Source organism: Phodopus roborovskii, unplaced genomic scaffold (genome assembly GCF_943737965.1).
Source record: "Phodopus roborovskii unplaced genomic scaffold, PHOROB, whole genome shotgun sequence".
NCBI classification, from domain to species: domain Eukaryota; kingdom Metazoa; phylum Chordata; class Mammalia; order Rodentia; family Cricetidae; genus Phodopus; species Phodopus roborovskii.
The window spans coordinates 9,119,028-9,141,100 of NW_026126598.1; the positions used below are offsets into that span (position 1 = coordinate 9,119,028).

Consider the following 22,073-nt stretch of genomic DNA (forward strand, 5'->3'; position numbering starts at 1 on the left):
TGGAGTTATTTAGGTGGTGCTTGAAATTGAACCCAGGGACTCATACATAGTTAGATTACAGGCTAATACCGAACCACACTCCCAGCCCCAGAAATTGTATTTTATAAAAATTGAAAGGAAGAAGAGGAAGCATTCTAGATGTTTATCTCACAGAAGCAAAAAAGGAAACCAGCCTGGAAGAGAGGGGAGATAGATATATATTTGTTTGTTTGAGACAGGGTCTCACTCTGAAGCCCAGGCTAGCCTCTAACTCACTGCAATTCTCCTACCTCAGCCTCCCAAGTGTTGGGATTACAGACCCATGCTGCCACCAGGCCAGATTCAACCCTGGTTGAACTGTGTCTGACTTCTGTGTCCCTTACTTTGCTCCTTTGGATCTCAGCTTCAGAATGAAAGGCTAAATTAAAACAAACAAAAAATTACTATATGAAATAAAATTGTTTTCATAAAGTGTTAACAGCACATTGCCTTTAATCCCAGCACTCGGGAGGCAGAGGCAGATGGATCTCTCTGAGTTCGAGGCCAGCCTGGTCTACAGAGTGAGACTCAAGGCAGTCAGGTTGACATAGTGAGACCCTACATCAGAAGGAAAAAGTAGCCAAAAGAAAGGAGTCGTCTTTGGTGTAAACTTGGAACAAAGAGCTGGATGTGGTGGTGCACAGCTTTGATCCCAGCATTCAGGAGGCACAAGCAGGTGGATATAGACTTGCTTGGGCTACGCAGTGGGTTCCATAACTGCCAGGGCTGCCGGGTGAGCCTTTATTTCAAGGGGGAAGGGGAGATAGGCTAGAGAGATGTCCCAACTGTTCAGAGTGCTTGCTGCTCTTGCAGAGGACCCAAGTTTTGTACCAGACCCCACATCAGGTGGCTCACAACCACCAGTAACTCCAGCTGGCTGCAGAGAATCTGAAACCCTCTTCTGGGCTCCATGGGTACATACATGCATTCACTCATACAGACATGCACACATACGCATAAATAAAAATAATTCTTTAAAAAGCTTTAAAAATTAGCCAAATGGTGGTAGCACACATCTTTGATCCCAGCACTTGGGAGGGAGAGGCAAGAGGATCTCTGAGTTTGAGGCCAGCCTGGTCTACAGAGAGTTCCAGAACAGCCAGGGATAAACAGAAACCCTGGGAGGGGGGGAGAATAAACATAGAGGACGGTTACAGTGTGAGTCATGGCCACTAGGTGGCAGTGTTTGCACATCAATTTTGTTCCTATTTATGACGCAGCTCACAACAGGTGGGTTCAGAGTGAGATTTACACTTACAGGAAGTGTAGCTCAGTGGCAGCATGCTTGCCTGCATGTGCAAGGCCCTGAGTCTCTCCACAGCCCAATAAAACCAAACGTTTGTGTTTGTGTTTGTATTTTTGAAACGGGGTCTCATGTTGCCCAGGCTGGCCTCTGCTATGTTGCTTGAATTTGAGCCTCCAGCATCCACCTCCAGGGTGCCAGGAGTACAGGCAAGCACTTCCAAGCCCAGCCTCGATGTAAAAAATAATAAAATACATTTCACTTATGCATTTGTATATGGGGGGAGGGGTGCACGGGCACCACAGCATAGGTGTGGAAGTTGAGGAACATCTTTTTGGGGAGTTGCTACTCTCCCTCCACCTTGTAGTTCCAAGGATGGACTCAAGAATTTCATACTCAAGACAAGTGGCCTTTATGCTCTGAGGCACCTCACCACCCAGCAATTAAAAACTGTTACTACGCTTTATTTTTAATAGTTTATTTTTGTTTGGTTTATTTTTATTTGATGTATATTGACTGATGTTTTGCCTGCATATATGTCTGTGTGAGGGTGTAGTTCCCCCTGGAACTTAAGTCACAGGCAATTAAGAGCTGCCATGTGGATGCTAGGAATTGAAGCTGGGTCCTCTAGAAGGGCAGCCAGTGCTTTTAATCACTGACTAATCTCTCCAGCCCCCAAGATTTCTATTTTCTAAGTGTGTATGAGTGCCTGCAGAGGTCAGAGACCTCTGATCCTTTGGAACTGGAGTTACAGCCACTTGTGACCTGCCACCTGACATGGATGTTGGTAATCCAACTCTGGACTTGTGAAAATACACTACCAGTTCTTAACAGCTGAGCGATCTCTTCAAGAGCCCCTTTTCAAATAAATTTTAAAGCAAAGAAACCAAAACCCTCTCATAAACTGGGGCCAGAGAGATGGCTCAGTGGTTAAGAACACTTGCAGCTTTTGCAGAGGACCCAAGATCAGTTTCCAGCATCGACATGGTGTAACACAATTTCAAACCACTTTAAACTCCAGGTCCATGGCAGCCTGTAAGCACTGCAGTGGCTCAGATCGGATGGACAGGAATTCTGGCACTGGGGAGCCAAAGAATACTGAGTGTTACAGCTCGGGTGGAAAGGTATGCTCGGAATCGGGAGCCAAGGAATACCACAGATGACAGTATGTGTAGCAGCTTACAGCCCTGCTTCAGGGAAAGAATTCCCAGCAGTATAACAGCTCTGCTCCCGCAGGGGAGGGCTTCCCTGGAGAAGTTACACTTGAGCTCCAGTCCCCCAGAATGTAAAAACTCCACCTTGCTGAGGGGGGAGAAAGGGTTACAGCCCTGCTCCAGGAGAGTGACCACCTCTGCCAGGGTGGCAGCCAACAGCTACAAGCTGAACAGGAACAAGGTTTATATAGGGATTCTCAGAGGTGGAGTTTTGCCAGGAAGATTCCCAGGATTCGGATTGGTCAGATTTCAGTCCCTGAGCTCAGATTGGCTAGATCTCCTGTTCAGGGATTGGTTTCCTGCTCAGGGTCGGGAAGATTTGGCTCTGATTTCAGGGCCAAAGTGTGTTTCTGTCACTGATTTTTTTTTTTTTTTTTCCTTTTCGCTCTAATTTTAGGGCCAGGGTGTATTTCTCTCCCAGGCTTTGGTTCCAGGGGCAGGGACAAAGTGTTTGTTTAGCACCCACTTCAGGGTCAGGATGTGGTTCTTTGGCTGACCCTTTTCCCCTAACAACCCTGTGACGACTTCTGTCCTTTCCGTGGTGCACACACACAGCTCCCCCCCCCCACACACACACAGAGAACACTTACATGCCTTAATAGCTCCATGGTGTACATACTGGCAAAACACCTAAATGCAGGCAGTGCTTTAAGAATAGCTCCCGAGGCATGCATGAACGCTGCATACATGAACATATAAGAGACACACAATTTTTTGTTTGTTTTAGGGGGGTTGTTTATTTTTCGAGACAGGGTTTCTCTCTGTAGCCGGGAACTCCCTCTGTAGACCAGGCTGACTTCGAAACCAGAGACCCGCTTACTTCTGCCTCCGGAGTGCTGGGATTAAAGGCGTGAACTACAACCGCCTGGCAAGGCATACAATTTTAAAAAAAGGAAATGCAATGATCTAGCCTCCATAAGCACGCGCACCCAAAGCCAAAACTTAAGAATATATGTATATCAAGAAAGGCATGCACATTACGGCGCGGGGGTGCGCGCTAAGCACTCCAAGCTGGCGGCCTTGCGGAAGCCGCGCTGCAGCGCACCGGAAGTGGCCATCCCCACTAGGGGTGCTCCGGACACTCGCGGGAAGCCGACCTTCCCAGAAAGCAAACAGGGAGGAAAAAAAAACGGAAAGAAAAAAAATAATTAAAAGAAAGGAGGGAGTGTAGAGAGGCTGCTGGAGAGGAGGCACCCTCGGTGCACCCTCCCTCGCCCCGTGCGCTCCCGTCGCTGGTCCAGGGCCGCTGCGCACGCGCAGCCCAGGCTTCAGACCCCCGGCGCGGCCCGCACGGCAGGGTCGTCAGGTGCGTATTCCGCCGCCGCTTCCCTCACAACTCCCGCTTCCGGAAGTCCCCCGGGGAAGAGAGAGCTCGCAGGGCGCGGGGCGGAACTCTCAGGCGCCCGGAGCCCGGCTCCGAACCCCAATTAGCGAACGGCGAGCGGGCCCTGAGGAGTGGGGGTGGGGCGGGGGAGACGCGCCGCTGGGCGACCGGGCCCGCGCACGCAAGGCGTACACCGAAATCTCTGTTTTGATTGGCTGGGACGGGAGCGCGGAGGCGGGGAAGGACTAGGCCCGAGTGCGCAGCACGGAGATCATGGGGTACCTGACGTGCCTGCGCTGAGTGTGGGAGCTCGTCATTGGCTAGGGGAAGAGGCGGGGCCAAGGGGTTGCCTAGTGACGGTGCTCTGGCTCCGCCCTTGTCACGCCTTGCCTGTTGACGCCAAGGATTTGGGGGGCGGGTCTGGGGTTCTTGGAGGCCTAGGGCATGCGTGTCTAAGGAAAACTGAGGAAAGGAACTGGGCAGTGCAAGATGCCCTATGACCATAACACCTAATACAACAATAATAAAAACCTCCTTAAGTGAAATTTATTTTAACAATGTATATAATCTATTGTACCCAAAACATTCCAGCAGGTCCTCAGCATAAAGAACCAGAAATGAGCTAGCAGTGGTGGTGCAAGCCTTCAGGTGGACCGAGTTCAAGGACAGCCTGGTTTGGATATCAGGTTCCAGGCCTGCTGAAGCTAAACAGTGAGACCTTGTCTCTAAATAAATTACAACAGCTTTGGTGAGAGATAGGAAAATTCACCCTTTAAAATACAAGTAGCGCAAGTCAGAAAAAGAACCCCACCAAAGTAAAATAAAAACAGAATAAAATGAAAAGCATAAGTAAAGTGTACTGTGGTGTCTTATAAGTGTCTGTCACCCCAGCACTTGGAGATGCTGCAGCAAGAGGATTTCAGAAAGTTACAGGATAAAAATTACATAGTCAGGTGCTCCTTTAAAAAAAAAATATGAGAGGAGAGTCTGAAAAGATGGCTCAGCAGTTAAGAACTTGTACTGCTGTTGCAAAGGATCGGGCTTCAATTCCCAGGACCCATTTGGCAATTCACAACCACCACCATCTGTAACTCCAGTCCCAGGGCATCCAATATCTCTTCTGACCTCCATTGCCAGGCATACATGTGGTACGCATACGTAAGTGCAGGCAAAACACTCCTACACGCGCGCACACACACACACACACACACACACACACACACACACATTTTTAATGAAGGAGCTCTTCCAAGCACGCCCCTCCACAGGTGTCCTGCCTGCTCCTCTGGGCATCTCGGGTCTTCAGCAGGTGCTGCCATTAAGGGCCATTTCTTTAGAAATTATTGTAAGGCAAGAACTTTTGAAGGATGGTTTCCTGAGAGACCTTTTTTTTTTTTTTTTTTTTTTTTTTTTTTTGGAGGGGGTTGGTTTTTCCAGACAGGGTCTCTCTGTGAAGCTCTCCCTGTCCTGGAACTCACTTTGTAGATGAGGCTGGCCTCTCACAGAGATCCTCCTGCCTTTGCCTCCCGAGCGCTGGGAGTAAAGGGGTGCACCACCACAGCTCGGCTGAGAAACTTTTTAACAAAAGTGAAATTTGGACACTGCATTGAGAACTCTCAAGACATGTCAGCTCTTGATTAACATTACAGCCAAAAAGGACAACTTGTGGATCCATTGGAGTTGGCTTCATTGTGAGAGAGAAACAGAGATGCCTGTAACTATTTGTCCAAAGAATCTGAAGTCCTCGTTTATGTCCCCAAGATGCAAGGTGCATTGGTTGTTTGCCAGTCTTTTTATCTGTGCATTATCAATGTCACCTGCCACAAAGGCAAGATGGAGGCACCCTGATTGTGGCCAACAAGCCAGATGTGCTGTGATCAAGAGTTCCCAGTTTTGAAATGTTGGTCTCAGTCCAAAATAGCAGCTCTTTGTCCTTTGGGGAGTGAGGATATCTGCTGGAGCAACATGAAGCATAAATCAATATTTAAGAATTTGACCCCACGAGTTCCAGGGGGCTGACTATACAAACTCTTCAGTACATTCCGGAAGTCCTGTGTTCTCCTTTGATCCTTGAGGCTGTTTCAAATGTGGTCTTTTTTCACTGAGTTTTATGCAGTTAATGTTTTCTGAGAAGCCAATAAATAAGACCTATTCTTTTATGAAAATAAATGGAGGTGCTGGAGAGATAGCTCAGCAGTTAAGAGTGCTTGCTGCCCTTGCAGAGATCCAAAGTATAGTCCTGAGAACCCACAGCAGGGAACTCACAACCCTCTGTAACTCTAGATCCAAGGAATCTAAAGCACTCCTGGCCTACATGTGCGCTCTCTCTCTCTCTCTCTCTCTCTCTCTCTCTCTCTGTCTCTCTCTCTCATTCTCGATCTCTCTCTGGCACACACATGAATTTGCACATATAACTACATAATCTTTTAAAGGTAGGAGAATAAATAAAGCAAGTTTTTTTGTGTTGTGGTTGACACCACTGTTTTTAGTTCTGTGCATTGGATGTGGGTATTTATTCTTGCATCCTTGTGGGTGTTTACTAAAGGATAGAATTGCTGGGTCAGGCTTTGTGGGTGTTTTATTTTATTTGTGTTTGTTTATACTTGGGACTGAGCCCAGAACCACTGAGCTATGGCCCCAGACTTATGTTTTGTTTCTTAGATTTATTTATTTATTTTGAGACAGGGTTTCTCTGTGGAACAGCCTTGGCTGTCCTGGATCTCTGTTTGTAGGTCAGGATGGCCTCAAACTCAACAGAAATCTTCCCGCCTCTGCCTCCCGAGTGCTGGTTTTAAAGGCGAGCACCACCACTGCCTGGCAAAAGCTTGGCTTCTTGATCGACCATCTCATCTCTACATGACCAGAGACCATAAAATAACCAGCCAGCTCCTGGCTGTACATTGTGTCTCAGGCCAGTGCCATGCATTTAAGGGTTTAAGAAATATATGTAGCACTCTTTTCCTCAAGAACTTCCTGGTCTGCCATGATGGGACCCACCTCAAACACACATTCCCATCTCTCTGGTGACATCTTGTTTGTACTCTAATAATAAAGCTTGCCTAAAAATCAGAGGGTGGAGCCAGCCAATAGCTAACCATAGAGGTCTGGAGGTCTGTGCAGATAGACAGGAAGTGTAACAGCTGAGTGGAGAGAGGAAGTAAGGTGGAAGGACACAGGAGCTCAGTCTCTTTTTGCATGAGGAGTTAGCAAAGTAAGAGTTGGCTGTGGCTGCTCTTTTCTCTCTGCTCTTTCCGAATTTGTCCCGTTATCTGGCTCCAGGTACCTTGCTTCTTTGCTGTGGGACCCAAAGTTTAGGTAGGGTCTAGATATCCTACAAGAACTACCTCATGCCTTCAGTGTCCAAAGGATGCCTTACATCCCAAAGCTACTGGCATCTCCATCCTGTATCAGCCTGGGGATCAAACCTTGAAACCATAATGGACCCTCAGTTCATGAACTCACAGAGCTGTATCATGTGATCACAAGGACACTGACACTACTCACATCCTTGTTTCTCTTCTACAGGAACAATGGCCCAAGTAGCAATGTCCACCCTGCCCATTGGAGATGAGTCCTCAGACAGCAGGATGGTGGTAACATTCCTCATGTCTGCTCTGGAGTCCATGGTGAGACACTCTGCTTCTGCCATCATCTCACATGTTGCTGAACTGAAGGATGGTGACACACTTCAGCGTCACTTCTCATGCCCCCCCCCTTGTCTCTATGGGGATATCCTTCAGTCTGGGTGTGGTGGTACACACCTGTAAACCCCAGCACTTTGGGAGGTAGAGAAAGGGGGATCAGGAGCTCAAGGTTATCAAGGGTGTGAGTAGGGGCTGCTTTGATATTTTTATACATATTTAGTGTACATGATGTGTGTGCTCATGTGTATGCCATGAGAACTGTGTTTGGAAAGCTGGTGTTCTTCCATCACATGGGTCAAACTTGGTCGTGAGGCTATCTATTCCCTGGGCTATCTTGCTAGCCTACCAGAGTGAGTTCAAGACCAGTCTGGGACATGTGAGACCATCCTCTTAACCCCATAAAAAAAAAAAAAAAAAAAAAAAGAAAGAAAGAAAAAGAAAAGAAAACTAGAAGTATCTGCCCCCAGAACCCTGATATGGAAATGGATCCATTCCTGCATTTGACAAGTAAGTACCCATGATGGGCCTCCTACATCCAGGCTTTTGATGTAAGTTGTCTGGCCCAGCAGGTCCCTCAGCCCTTGAGACCCAAATAAGTACATAGATGCTATATTAGCTATAAATCTGTTAGCCAGTGGCTCAGGCTTCTTATTGGCTAGCTCTGTCTTAATTATTAACCTATTTCTATTAATCTATGTATTTCCACATGGTCTTATCCTACCAGAGAACGCTTTGAGCATCCTCTCTTCCCGGGCTCTACATGGTGACTCTGTAGAGAAGAGAGCAATTTCCTGATTGTCCCTGCTTATATCCTGATTCTGCCCAGCTCCATCACTTCCTGTCTGTCTGTACAGACCTCCATGGTTAGCTAGTGGCAAGTTTCTGCCTGGCTATGTCACTTCCTGTCTGGCCAGTCAGCCAGTCGGTGTTTTATTCATTAATCAATAAAAGAAGCATATATACAGAAGAACATTCCCCTTCACCAGGCCTCTTTTAGACATGAGGTAGGTCAGATCCCTTCACAGGGTTTATATCCTGTGTGTATGTGTTTTTGTAGGTAAATATAACAACCATAAGCTGGGGCCAGCAAGATGGCTCAGCAGACAAAGGAACTTGGCACCAACCTTGAATATATGAGTTCAATTCTCAGGACCCACAGAGAGAAGTGACCCCTGCAAGTTGTTTTCTTTTCTTTTTTCAAAATGGGGTTTCTCTGTGCAGCAGCCTTGACTGCCCTGGAACTTGTTTTGTGGACCAGGGTGGCCTTGGACTCATAGAGATCCACACACCTCTGCCCCCCCCCAGTACTGGGATCATAGGCATGCTCCACCTCACTGTGATGTGGACGTGCTGGTGCTCACACACACACACACACACACACACACACACACTACTACTACTACTACTACTCATAATAAAATGAAAAGTAGTTATGGAAAGAGCCTTCCACCCAGCTCCGAAATAAATCACATGGAGGCTTATTCTTACTTATGCATGCCGGATCCTTAGCTTGGCTTGCTTCTAGCCAGCTTTTCTTAAATCTTCCCATCAACTTCTTGCCTCTGGGCTTTATCTTTCTCTACTCTATATACCTTTCTTCTCACTCCATGGCTGGCTGGGTAGCGGGGTGGCCGGCCCCCGGTGTCCTCTCTCCTTTTCTTTTCCTTGATCCCCTCTTTTCTTTCTCCTTCTACTTATTTTCTCTGCCAGCCCCCCATCTTTTCTCTTGCCCAGCTCTTTATTAGACCAACCAGGTGTTTTAGACGGGCACAGTAACACAGCTTCACAGAGCTGAATAAATGCAATGTAAAAGAACACAACTTATCTTTGCATCATTAAACAAATGTTGCACAGCCTAAACAAATGTAAGCATCTTCAACTAATATTTCACAACAGATTCTCATCCGGCCCAGGCTGACCCAGAACTTGCTATGTATTGGAGGTTCTGATCCTCCTGCCTCCACCTCCTCAATGCTAGGGTCATGGGTGTGTGCCATCGTTCATATACTTGATTGTTCCTTCTGTCCCTTCAGCAGTGCTCTTCAGCCGACCTAACCAAGTCTAGACCTGCATGTGTAAAAGCCACCATTGTCATTTTGTGTTTCTGTTTCAGTGTAAAGAGCTGGCCAAGTCCAAGGCTGAGGTGGCCTGCATTGCTGTGTATGAGACAGACGTGTATGTAGTGGGAACAGATCGAGGCTGTGCCTTTGTCAACGCCAGACAAGATTTCCAGAAAGACTTCGCACAGCACTGTAGGTGGCCATCATTGCAGTGTGTCCTCCTGGTGCTGTCTGTCTGTTCGGTTGGTTTTTATATTGGGGATTGAATTTAGGGCCTCACATGTGCTAGGCAAGTACTCCACCATTGAACTGTATGCTGTATCCCCAATTTTAACCTCATATTTCATTTTATGAACATTTTTCTTGAGACAGGGTCTCATTATGTAGCCCTAACTAACCTGAGACTTGGTGTAGACCAGGTTGGCCTTAAACTCACAGAGATCCTCCTGCATTGGACTTGTGAGTACTGGAATTGACAGCATGTACCACCATGCCTAGCCTGATAATATGATTTTTGCTCGTCGTACTGTTAACATGGTGTATTATATTTATTGATTTTGTGGATTTTGTTGTTGTTGTTCTTTGGGTTGGTTTTGGTTTTGGTCTTTGGTTTTTCAAGACAGGATTTTTCTGTGTAGCCCTGGCTGTCCTAGAACTCACTCTGTAAACTAGGCTGTCCTCGAACCCACAAAGATCCATCTGCCTCTGCCTCCTGAGTGCTGGGATTAAAGGTGTACCACCACCACCTGGCTGCATTTATTGATTTTTTTTTTAAAGATTAACTGTTATTTATTAGTGTGTGTGTGTGTGTGTGTGTGTGTGTGTGTGTGTGTGTGTATGCATGTGAGTATAGGTGTCCAGAGTCCAAAGAGGGTACCAGATCCCCTGGAACTGGGCTTACAAACAGCTGTGAACCACCTGCTGTGAGTGCTAAGAACTCTGGAAGAGCAGTTCCTACTTTTCTCTTTGGTTTTTTGAGACAGGGTTTCTCTTGGCTGTCCTGGAAGTAACTATGTAGATCAGGCTGGCCTCAAACTCACTGAGACAGATCCTTCTGCCTCTGCCTCCCAAGTGCTGGCCTTAAAGGCTTGAGCTACGGCCTGACAAGCAGTTCCTACCTTTTAACTTTGGAGCCATCTCTCCAGCCCACATGCATTGGTTTCTGTATGTTGAACTATGGTTGTATTAGGTACATACCTAATGTAAACCACTTAAGGGAGGAGTTGTTTGGGGGCCTGGGAGAGATGACTCACCAGTTGGGAATATGGGCTATTCTTCTAGAGGACCTAAGTTCAATTCCCAGCACCCACATCAGGAGATTCAGCCACATGTAGCTCCAGCTCTAGGGGATCCAGTGCCTCTGGCCTTCATGGGCAGTCACTTCATAGACTCAGGTGCACACACCACACATACACACAAACACAATACACATAATTAAAAATAAGAAAGACGTAAAAAGATTTGCTTCACAGTTTCAGTGGCTCTGTGCATTGCTTACAGTCTGATGAGTCAGAGCACGTGGGGCAGGAGCACATGTAGGGCAGTGATCTGCTTGTCTCATAGTGGACAGCAAGCAGAGAGCCAAGAATGGAATGGGAACAGATGTCACTTTCAGAGGCTACCTCCTGTGACCTGCTTCCTCCAGCAAGACCTCACTTCCAGACATTTGCTAAACTTCACAAGTTAGGGCCACCACAGGGTCCAAGGCTACATCGCATGACCCTTCCTTCCCCCCTCATCCATAGCGCCCCCCCACCCCCAGGGTTTCTCTGTGTAGTCTTGGCTCTCCAGGAACTCACTCTGTAGACCAGGCTGACCTTGAACTCACAGAGATCAGTTTGCCCCAGCCTCCTGAGTGTTGGGATTAAAGGCATGTATCACCATTGCCTAGCAGGTACTTTTTTTTTTCTTAAAGATTTAGTTTTTGTTTTTAAGTTTGTCTGGGGCCTTTTGTGTATGTGAGTGCAGTTCCCCCAGAGGCCAGCAAAGGGCTGGAGCTGCAGTAGCGAACCCCTGACAATGGTGCTGGGAAGCAAGCCTAAGTCCTCTATGAAAACAGCACACACTTGTAGCCAAAGCTGATGAGCTCTCTCTCCAGTTTCTATAACACTTTTATTTGTGGAAAAAAAATAAGATAAAATTAATAATAATATATTTTATTTATGGCAATGTATACAATCCTGATACTGTTGAGTAACCCTGCTAGTATATTTATTTTTTTTCCAAGACAAAATTTCTCTGTGTAGCCCTGGCCTTCCTGGAACTCACTCTATAGACCAGGCTGGCCTGCAACTCACTGAGATCTGCCTGTCTCTGCCTCCGGAGTGCCGGGATTAAAGGCGTGCACCACCACTGCCCAGCTGGGATTTTCTTTTCTGGAGTTTTACTTTTGCTGAGACAGTCTCATGTAACCCAGGCTGGCTCAAACTCACTAAGTAGCTGAGGATAACCTACATCTCATGATCCTCCTGCCTGCACTTCCTGAGTGCTGGGATTACAAGCATGTGCCACCATGCCCAGCTCTAGTTTCTTTAGATGGTATAGGATTTAGTTGCTGATTTGAAGATTTTTCTTGTTATTTGTTGTTGTTTTGAGACAGGATCAGCTGAAAGCATCTAGTCAGTGCTGCCCTTGTACCTGTCTTCCTTCCTCAGACTCCAAGTGCTGGGGTCATCAGTGCCAGTACTCACCTGGGCATATGGGGGCAGTCATTTATTTTAGGGGTGGACATCATGCTTGGTCCTGTTCATTATGCAAACCTGCCACTCTGTTGGGACTGGAGAGATGGTCAGTGCACTGTTAAGGGCTGGCAGCACCTCCAGAGGACCCAAGATTGGCTCCCAGCATTCCCATCAGGACCTGAGAACCTCTGGTAACTCCAGTGCCAAGGGACCAGATGCCCTCTAGTGGCCTCCAAGGGCATCCGTACACATGTGTCATATAGACACACATGCATATAAAAGTAAATCTTAAAAAAAAACCCTATGCTGGGTGGTGGTGGTGCACACCTTTAATCCCAGCACCCGAGAGGCAGAGGCCGGTGGATCTCTGAGTTCGAGGCCAGCTTGGTCTACAGAGAGAGTTCCAGGTCAGCCAAGACTACACAGAGAAATATGTCTTGGGGAAAAAACAGCTCAATTAGTAGATCGGTTGTCTTGAAAGTATGAAGCCCTGGCCTCCATCCTCATAAAAACAAAAACAAACCAAAAAAGCCCTCTTTCTTTATATAAAAGGGTCATTTATGATTTTTCCTTTTTCCCCCTCCTTTTCCTCTCAATACCAGAAATACAGATTGGGGCAGGGCAGAAAGAATTGCTCTCTCGCTGTGACCCATGTTCATCCTGTGTTTGCAGGCCAGGGGGAAGGGCTGACTGAAGAGAAACCACTGTGTCCTGAAAATGGAGAAGTCCAGATGCTCAGGAAAGCAGTGGAGAACCACTTCTGCCTTTGTTACCGTGAGTCCCCATGGCGCATGGGCATCCCCGTGTGTGTGTGTGTGTGTGTGTGTGTGAGTGTGTGTGTGTGTGAGTGTGTGTGTGTGTGTGTGTGTGTGTCAGAGAGAGAGTTGCACACGTCTAACGGTACACAGGGAGGTCACAGTACAACTTGCAGGAAGCTGGTGTTCTCCTTCCGTTGTGGGTTCAGGAGACAGATCACCCTCAGTTCACCATGCTTGTACAGTAAGCACTTTATCCACTGAACCCTGTCCAGCCCATGAGTGCGCCATCTTTGAACTCATTTATTCATTAATGTATATGTTTATTTTACAGCACTGTGGGAAGGGGGACATGATCTAGAGTGTCATGCATGCCAGGCAGGCGCTCTTCCTCTGGCCCCTCATTGGGGGATGGATTTTAGTTCCAGCCTCAGCATCACAAAGAAAAAAAAAAAAACCCACAAAACACCTCTAAATTGTCAAACAGCTATGCAGCAGAAAGGGGAGTGTAATGAGTACAAATATGAACAAAGTACAATGATACACATATACTTATAGGAAAATGTCCCAAGAAAGCTAGCTATGATGGAGCATACTTGTGATTTCAGCACTTAGGACCCTGAGGCAGGAGGATCACTGCAAGTGGGTTACCAACATGGAGATCAGGCACCATGGGCTACCTTTCTCAAAGGTAAAAGAACTAGCCAGGTACATGCTTTTAATCCCAGCAATCCAGAGGCAGAGGCAGGTGGATCTCTGTGAGTCCAAGGCCAGCCTGGTCTACAGAGTGAGTTCTAGGACAGCTCGGGCTGTTACACAGAGAAACCCTGTCTTGAAAAACCAATAAGAAGAGCAGTCAGTGCTCTTAACCTCTGAACCATTACTCCAGCCCCAGTTTGGGTTACTGCTGCCGTGACAAAACACCATGACCAAATAGCAAGTTGGAACTGGGCATTAGTAGTGCAACCTTTAATCCCAGCATTTGGGAGGCACAGGCAGGTGGATTTCTATAAATTTGAGGCCAGCCTGGTCTATAGAGCTAGCTCCAGGAGAGCCAGGACTACACAGAGAAACCCTGTCTTGAAAAACAACACAAAACAAAATAAGCAAGTTGGGGAGAAAATGGTTTATTTGGCTTACATATATGTGTATATGTGTGTGAGAATATATATTATATATACAAATGATTGTGTATACCTTATATATGTGTTATGTACATATGAATTACATTTTTACACACATACATATGTATACAAACACACACATATGTATGACTTAATAGAGTGGCTTACAGGCTATGGTCTAGCTAATCCAGCAATGTTGTCTCCTTATAGGAAGGTTCTGGTAGCTGTTCAGTCCACGGGGCTAAATGTCTTAGCTAGTTTTCAGGCTATGTTGGAATCCCAAAGAAGTAGGTTCTAATATCAGTGAAAGAACGCCACAGGCGCAGGATAGATGAACTTGCCAACGAGATTGAGGGCAAGCAGGCAAAGTGCACATCTTCCCTTTCCCATACCCTCTTGTGTGGGCTGCCATCTGAAGGGGAGGTTCAGATTCAGGGTGGGTCATCTTGCCTCAAATGAGCCAGTCAAGGAAACCCTTCACGGCTGTGCCCAGCTTCTTGGGTTTTAGTTGACTCCCCGATGCGTTCAAGTTGACAACCAAGATTAACCATCACAGGAGGGATAGAGTCCATCATGGCAGGGAAGCCATGGCAACAGGCAGGGAAGGCATGGCAGCAGGAGCAGGAAGCTGACGGATCACATTGCAGCGACACCCAGGAAGCAGAAAGAGCAGCCACGTGTCTCTGTGGGTGGAGCTGGCTGGTGGAAACTTCTGCAAGTATCATTTACCATCTCTCACCTCCTTTTCTAGGTAAAGCACTGGGGACAACAGCCATGGTCCCTGTTCCCTATGAGCAGATGCTTCAGGACAAGGCAGCTGTGGTGGTACAGGGCCTTCCGGAAGGCCTGGTCTTTCAGCACCCTGACCATTACAGTCTTGCAACCCTGAGGTGCATTCTGGAGAACAAAGCAGGGATTTCGTTCACCATAAACAGGTAATCTGCTCTGTGTCCTCTAGCAGTTCACTTAAAGGCATCAGGAGACTGAGGTAAGGGAAGTACTGAGGCAAGCCTGGGTTACAGTGAGTTCAAGGGCAGCCTGGGATATATACGGAAACACTGTCTCAGATAGATAGATAGGTAGATAGATAGGTAGGTAGGTAGGTAGGTAGATAGATAGATAGATAGATAGATAGATAGATAGATAGATAGATAGATAGATAAGATCATTATGGTCTGAGGCCACAGCTGAATATAAAGCACTCACCTGGTATGTACCAGGTACTGGGTTCTGCGCTGAAAACGGCAACAAAATAAAAGTGGATTGTTCATTGTGTGTGACTGCTCTGCTTGTGTTCATGTTGGGTAATGGTGTTGGTTTTCTTGCAGACCTTTCCTAGGTGCAGAGAGCCAGCTGGGTAAGTAGCGGGTTCTGATCCTTGGTGGCTATCCAGAACCACTGAAATCATTCTGCTTTTAAGATAACAAGCATGTTTTGAGATTCTCCTTCATTTTCCTATGTCAAGGAGGCAATCTGGGCTGGAGGGTGGGGGTTGGCAGCTTGATAGTAGATCTCTTACCTACAGGATTGCCCAGTGAGGGGCTGAAGGTATGTGGTTCTGCAGTAAATTGAATCACCTGCTTAGAATCCCTCAATGTGTTTGGGAGCATGGCTAACTGGCAGAGTGTCTGCCAGGATCCATCAGTAAGGTTCTAGAGGCATGGTTTGATGGGAAGGAACTTTTCCTTGTCCAGTATCCTCTACTGAGGGACTCAGGGCATGGTCTCAGTGCTAAAGCACCTTCCTAGAATCCCCCAGTGAGGGGCTTGGGGCATGCCTCAATGGGAGAATCCCTGTGTAACATGCATAAGACCCTAGGTCCTCTCATCAACACTACAGAGGCGAGGGAGGAGCTGGAGAGATGGCTCAGTGGTTAAGAACACTGGCTGTTCTTCCTGAGATCCTGAGTTCAATTCCCAGCAACTTTATGGTAGCTAACAACCATCTATACTGAGATTTGGTGCCCTCTTCTGACCTGCAGGCATACATGCAGGCTGAACACTGTATACATAATAAATAAAATTTTTAAAAAGTAAAGGAGAGAGAATCTGTGACACTCAAAGGCTAGGCCAGCATGGGGAGAGACAGAAGCCTGAGACTCAGCACAGCCCAGGCTAGGGAGGTTCTGTAATGACACCCACCTGGTCTTGCAGAGGATTGAGGAGATGTAGGGAGGGAGTCAACTGCTGGTCTGTGAGTCCCAGTTCTGCATGGGCCAAGGGTCGTTGGGTTTGAGGAGTCAAGGATGCATTCCTTTGTCTCTGAAAATTAGGTTTAGGAGGAGTGATTCTACTTAGCAAAGAATCAGAAAGCGGTGGTGGCTCTTAGGATGCCAGCATCATCCCTGGGGTTGGAACGGGGTTAGAACTGCTTGGTTGAAAACCTCTACAGAAATACGGCCCCCAAGATAAGCAGGGACTCATTGGGGGTGGTGGCCCACTCTTGTAGTCCCTGTATTGGAGATGCTGAGGCAAGAGGCTCAGGAGGTAAGGCCAGCCTGAACTATGTAGCAAGTTCAAGATCAGCTCATACTGCATATCAACACCCTGCCTCCGCCGGGTGGTGGTGGCACACACCTTTGCTCCCAGCACCCTGTAGGCAGAGGCAGGAGGACCTCTGCCAGTTCTGTGCCAACCTGGTCTACAAAGCAATTTCCAGGACAGCCAGGACTGTCTCAAAACCCTGTCTCAAAAAAACAAACAAACAAAACACGACCCTGCCTCAAAGAGCCAGAAGTTTAAGAAGAAAAGTGAATAAGCAGCGTCTCTTCAGGTTGATTCTCTTGAGATAACAAAGCTATGTGGGGAAGTGCCCAAAAACTTGTGGGAACCCAGATGTCCCTGTCCCCTTGATTCACAGCAGTGAATATACCCCCTCCCCCATGCCAAATATCTGTCCCAAAGCGTTTAAAACTCCACCCATCTATGGCTGGGCATAATATAGTGTCTTTCATTTCAGCCCTCAGAAGTCAGAAGCAGAGCTATCTCTGTGAGTTCAAAGTCAGGCCGGTCCATCTAGTGAATCCTCAACCAACCAGAGCTACATAGTAAGACTCTGTCTAAAAAGAAAGAAAAGAAATCTATCCATGTTATTTTCTTAAATTATTTCTGCCTCTTATTTTCTTAAATTACTATTTTTGAAATGTAGGTGGAGCTCTGTGCCCCTCAAGGTCTACAAAATATGACGTCTAAAGGGGATGTCATGATTGACAGCACAGGTAGAGGAAGGTGGGAACTGTGCTCCCCCATTGCTATATACCTAAGTCAACTTGGTTCCCTTCCAGGCCACCTGTTTGTGGCATCTCTGTGAGGTCCTAGTGGTGCTCTGGCTCCTGTTAGAGAAGGGAGTATGGTGGCTCTGTCACCTTGAGAGGCTAAGGCAGGAGAGTTGAGAGTTCAAGACCAGCTTGGGCTACATTGCAAAACCTTGTCTCAAAAAAAAAAAAAAAAAAAAAAAAAAAAAAAAATGCAAAGAAAGGACTGAAGGAATGCTCCAGTGGTTAACAACTGTCACAGCAGACCAGGGCTGTTCCCAGTACCCACACAGCAGCTCATAACTGCCTGCTACTCCAGGGGGATCCAACCCCACTTCCTGGCTTCGAAGGTCATCATGACATGCATGAAATATACATACATACATGCACATACACATAAAATGTGAAAGTAAGTATTTTTAAAAATCCAAAGAAAGCCAGATGGTGGTGGCGCATGCCTTTATTCCCAGCACTTAGGAAGCAGAGGTAGGCAGATCTCTATGAGTTTGAGACCAACCTGGTCCACAAGAGCTAGTTCCAGGACAGGCTCCAAAGCTATACAGGGAAACCTTGCCTTGGAAAATAAATAAATAAATAAATAAATAAATAAATAAATAAATAATAAATTCAAAAGGAAACCTGTAGTTTGATGGTTGAATGACAGGTGACATGTGACTGTCATCCCAGAATAATGAATAATTCATATTTTCTTACCAAGTAGCAGTCACACACACCTGCTGACATTTAGTGCTCCTATGGTGACACGGTTCTGTTGTTCCTCAGCCTGTGTGGGGCGTCAGCACTGGAATTCCATGTGAGAACCCCAAATTCCCTAAATGCCAAACCCCTTCTTAATCCAAGCTAGCCCACTTAGACTACCCAGCAACAGGGAGGGAGTGGCAAGTGTTAGACAGGGGCTGTCACCCCAGTGCTGGGGAGGCTGAGGTAGGAGAATAACAGGCCCACATGGGCCATAGAATGGAGTCCCAAGCCAGCCTAAGCCTCATGATGAGACCTCACTGTAAACGAAGAGCTGAGGAGAGAGCGCTCAGCGGTAGGACACTTGCCTAGCATGTGCGAGGCTCTGCTCTGCATTCAATCCTCAGGACCAAAATAAAACTTAAAAATAATAAGGAAAATGAAGAGTCCTCATCCGGATGAGGGAAGAAGTTTTAAAGGAAAGGAGAGAAGAAGGCCTAGCACTTTGGAGTGGAGATAGGAGGATCAGGAGTTCAGGGTCACCCTTAGCTGCACAGGGTATTTCAGACCAGCCTGAGCTATTTACCTTAACCAAACCAACAACGAAATCCAAAAGGTAATAGTGTGTCATTTAGGGGATAATGATGACGCAGAGAGCCTCCGCATGTCCAGGACATTGGTTTTGGTTTGGTTTTTGGTTTTCCCCCAGTATCCTCAGGCTGGGCTGGGAACCTGGGGGCTGGGAGCTGTTGGATGTGGAGAGCTGACTGCTCGCTAATCCTCACTGTTTCCATGAAGAGGCAGGCAGGCCAGTGTAGTGACTCACTCAGGTGACCCAGCTGGTGACTGGCCAGGCTGGGGTCCACACCTGTACTCCTGGCCCTGCCTGCCCACTTCCAGCGATCCCCACCCCCTGCTATACAAGCAGGCTGCTCTGACCAGGCTCCTCCCTGCTCGCATTCTGTGATGGCCTTGAGCTGAGAATTCTCTGTTTTTTCTTTGCTTTCACAAGATGTATCCTTGAATGTGAGTCCCGTCCCGCCGTGCTGAGACTAATGTGAATCTTTTTGTTCTTGTGCAGGTGGCCTTGGGATGGTAACAGATGCCGAGAGGCCTGCACTACCATCAAATGACAGGTAAAAACAAAAAGAAAAAAAGTAATGAATAAAACAGTAACCAGTAAAGGCCTAGATTGGGGGCTGGAGGGATGGCTCATAGGCTAAGAGCACTGACTGCTCTTGAGAGGACCTGGGTTCAATTCCCAGCACCCACATGGCAGCTCATAACTCTCTGTAACTTCATTCTAGGAAATCTGACACCCTCACACAGACATACATGCAGGCAAAACACCAATGCACATAAGATAATAATAAATAAATTTTAAAAAAATAAAGGCGTAGAATGAACCTGGCAGTGGTGGCTCATGCCTTTAATCCCAGCATTGGGGAATCAGAGGCAAATGGATCTGTAAATTCAAGACCAGCCTGGTCTATAGATTGAGTTCCAGGACAGCCAAGACTACACTGAGAAATCCTGACTCAAAAAAACAAAATAATTAAATGATAAGAGCATACAATGAATAATAAACCAGGAATAGTGGCAAAGCCTTGGGATTCCAGGATAGAGAGGGGAGGAATGAGAATCAGGAGTTCAAGGTTGTCCTTGACTACAAAGTGAGTTTGAGGACAGCCAGCATGAACCTTGTCTCAAAACAAAAACAAACAAACAAACATGAAAATCAGGAGTGGGTTTTTTATTTTTTATTTTATGTGTTCAATTGCTTTACCTGCATTTAAGTATGTATATCGTGTGTGTGTGTGTGTGTGTGTGTGTGTGTGTGTGATGTGTCACAAGAAATAGGGTTTCACTATATAGCTCTGGCTGTCCTGGAACTCACTCTGTAGGCCAGCCTTGAACTCACAAACGTCTGCCTGCCCCTGCCCGTGCCTCTACCTCCCAAGCGCTAGGATCTCAGGTGTGCACCACCACACCCAGCTCCACTAATTTTCCTGACTTGGGTTCCCTTCTCCTTGCAGCTGTGGCCCCATCAGTGTGAAAACTGAACCCCTGGAAGATTCTGGTAGGTACACTGATGCTCTGACAATCCAATGTTTGGCAGGTTACCATTTGGCTGCTTTTTATTTCCTTTTATAAAAATGACTTAAGTCTTTTATAAGAATGAGTAAGTAATTAACCATAACTTGGGCCATATTTATAGAGTACTAGGGAAGTACTGCTTATCTGAAACGTTTGGCCTGCCCATGGAGATGGCTCAGCGGGTAAAGACACTTGCCTATTGACATGAGTTTAAGCCCCAGAATGCATACCCTATAATGCCCACAAGCTGGCCTCTACCCTCCATGGTGTGTGCCTACACATGCATACGCTACACACATAGAAAAACACATGAGAGATGGCTCAGCCATTAGGAGCACTTCCTGTTCTTCCAGGGGACCAGAGTTTGGTTCTCAGCACCCACATGGTAGCTCACGCCCGTATGTAACTTCACTTCCAGAGGATCAGATGCCCCTCTGACCCTCTGATTCATGGGCACCAGGCCATACACATGCACATGAAATAAATCCAAAAGGGAAAAAAATGTAGACAAAATAATAAAGTTTGGCTCCAAAAACATCTTCAGTTTTGGATTTTGTCAGATTTGGGTTTGGGGTGTTTGTTTGTTTGTTTGTTTGTTTGTTTGAGGCACAGTCTTTTTATATAGCACAGGCTTAAAATGTGGGATTATGGGACTGGAGAGATGGCTCAGATGGCTGTTCTGAGTTCAGTTCCTACCACCCACATGATAGCTCACATGTTCTATAATGGTAGTAGTCCCTTGGGATCCACTGACCTTTTCTGATGTACAGACATGCAGGAAAGAATTCTACAAAAGGTACATAAATAAATAGTGTAGGATTACATGTGTGAGCATCCATATACAGTGTTATGTATCCACTGGGTAGTGAGGCCATAATGAGGCATTGGATGACTTCCTTTAAAAAAAAAAAAAAGGGGGGGGGGAGTTATTTACTATGTTTACAGTGTTCTGTCTGCATGTGTGCCTGCAGGCCAGAAGATGGTTGTGAGCCACCAAGTGGTCACTGGGAACCAAACTCAGTATCCCAGAACTGCAGCCAGTGTTCTCAACCTCTGAACCATCCCTCCAGCCCTTGATCTCATCTCTTTCTCCAGCTGTTCCTTGATGCAGGGTGCTCCCTCAAACCTGAGCATCACATTTTCTAGTCGAGGCTAGAAGCTGGAAGACCCAGCAATCCTCCTGTCTCTCCTCCATTGGAGCTGGGATTCCACATGCATGTGGGGTGCCTGGTCTGCTTTGTGGGTCCTTGTGACTACATAACAGGTGCTCTTAGCCACCTGCCCCTATCTCCAGCCCCCACATAGCCCTAGAGTGTTTGATTTTTAAATTCTCTGACCGTCTGAGACACATGCCGACAGCTGAGAAACTGGCGAAGCTTCCTCCCATCACCAATGTTAACTGGGAAAGAGTTGAGAGCTGAAAGCCACCTGGTTGGGACTGGGGTGCACGGCCCACAGCTCAGTTCTGCTCAACTGCAACACTTGGCTCATTTCTTCCTCTTGGTGCTCTCTCTCTCTCTCTCTCTCTTCTAGAGCTATTGCTGGAGTTTGGTCTTGCGTGTTCCCCACAGGGCCAGTGTTAAACACTTGTCCCCAGAGATGCCCCATGAGATGGTGGAACCTTTGAGAGGTGGTGTCTACTGGGAAGTCTTGGTCATCGAGGCATGCCCCTGCAGACTGGCCAGTTTACTGTTAGCCAAAGAGGATTTTATTTTCAAGACTCAGTCCTTAAGACCAGGCCCTTGCTTACCTGGAACGTGTCATTCAGATAAGGCTGGAATGCTGGGGTTAAAGGCATGTGCCGTGGCACCCTGCTTCCAAAGAGGATCTTGAAGTTCTGACTGACTTTCCAGCTTCTGCCTCTACCTCTGCAGTGCTGGGATGACAGGCTTGTGCCACCATTGCCACCAAACCAGACGTTTCATTGGGTGGTTGTGGTTACCTGAGCCCTCACTGTGGTA

The 22,073-nt window shown here is 46.9% G+C and overlaps 1 protein-coding gene and 1 pseudogene across 1 annotated transcript in view; both read left to right on the forward strand.

Annotated features, from left to right (window-relative positions):
- The first annotated feature begins 3,614 nt into the window (after nt 1–3,614).
- LOC127236891 (general transcription factor II-I repeat domain-containing protein 2) overlaps nt 3,615–22,073 on the forward strand; it is a 32,908-nt gene continuing 14,449 nt past the window's right edge. Inside the window, exons 1-8 of the mRNA XM_051204862.1 lie at nt 3,615–3,781; nt 7,325–7,425; nt 9,557–9,695; nt 12,857–12,958; nt 14,815–14,998; nt 15,392–15,420; nt 19,097–19,151; nt 20,052–20,095. Of these exons, the coding sequence (XP_051060819.1) occupies nt 7,330–7,425; nt 9,557–9,695; nt 12,857–12,958; nt 14,815–14,998; nt 15,392–15,420; nt 19,097–19,151; nt 20,052–20,095 (649 nt within the window). The 5' untranslated portion in view covers nt 3,615–3,781; nt 7,325–7,329. The remainder of the gene's footprint in view (nt 3,782–7,324; nt 7,426–9,556; nt 9,696–12,856; nt 12,959–14,814; nt 14,999–15,391; nt 15,421–19,096; nt 19,152–20,051; nt 20,096–22,073) is intronic.
- On the forward strand, nt 5,034–5,904 carry LOC127236919 (phosphatidylinositol-glycan biosynthesis class X protein-like; annotated as a pseudogene).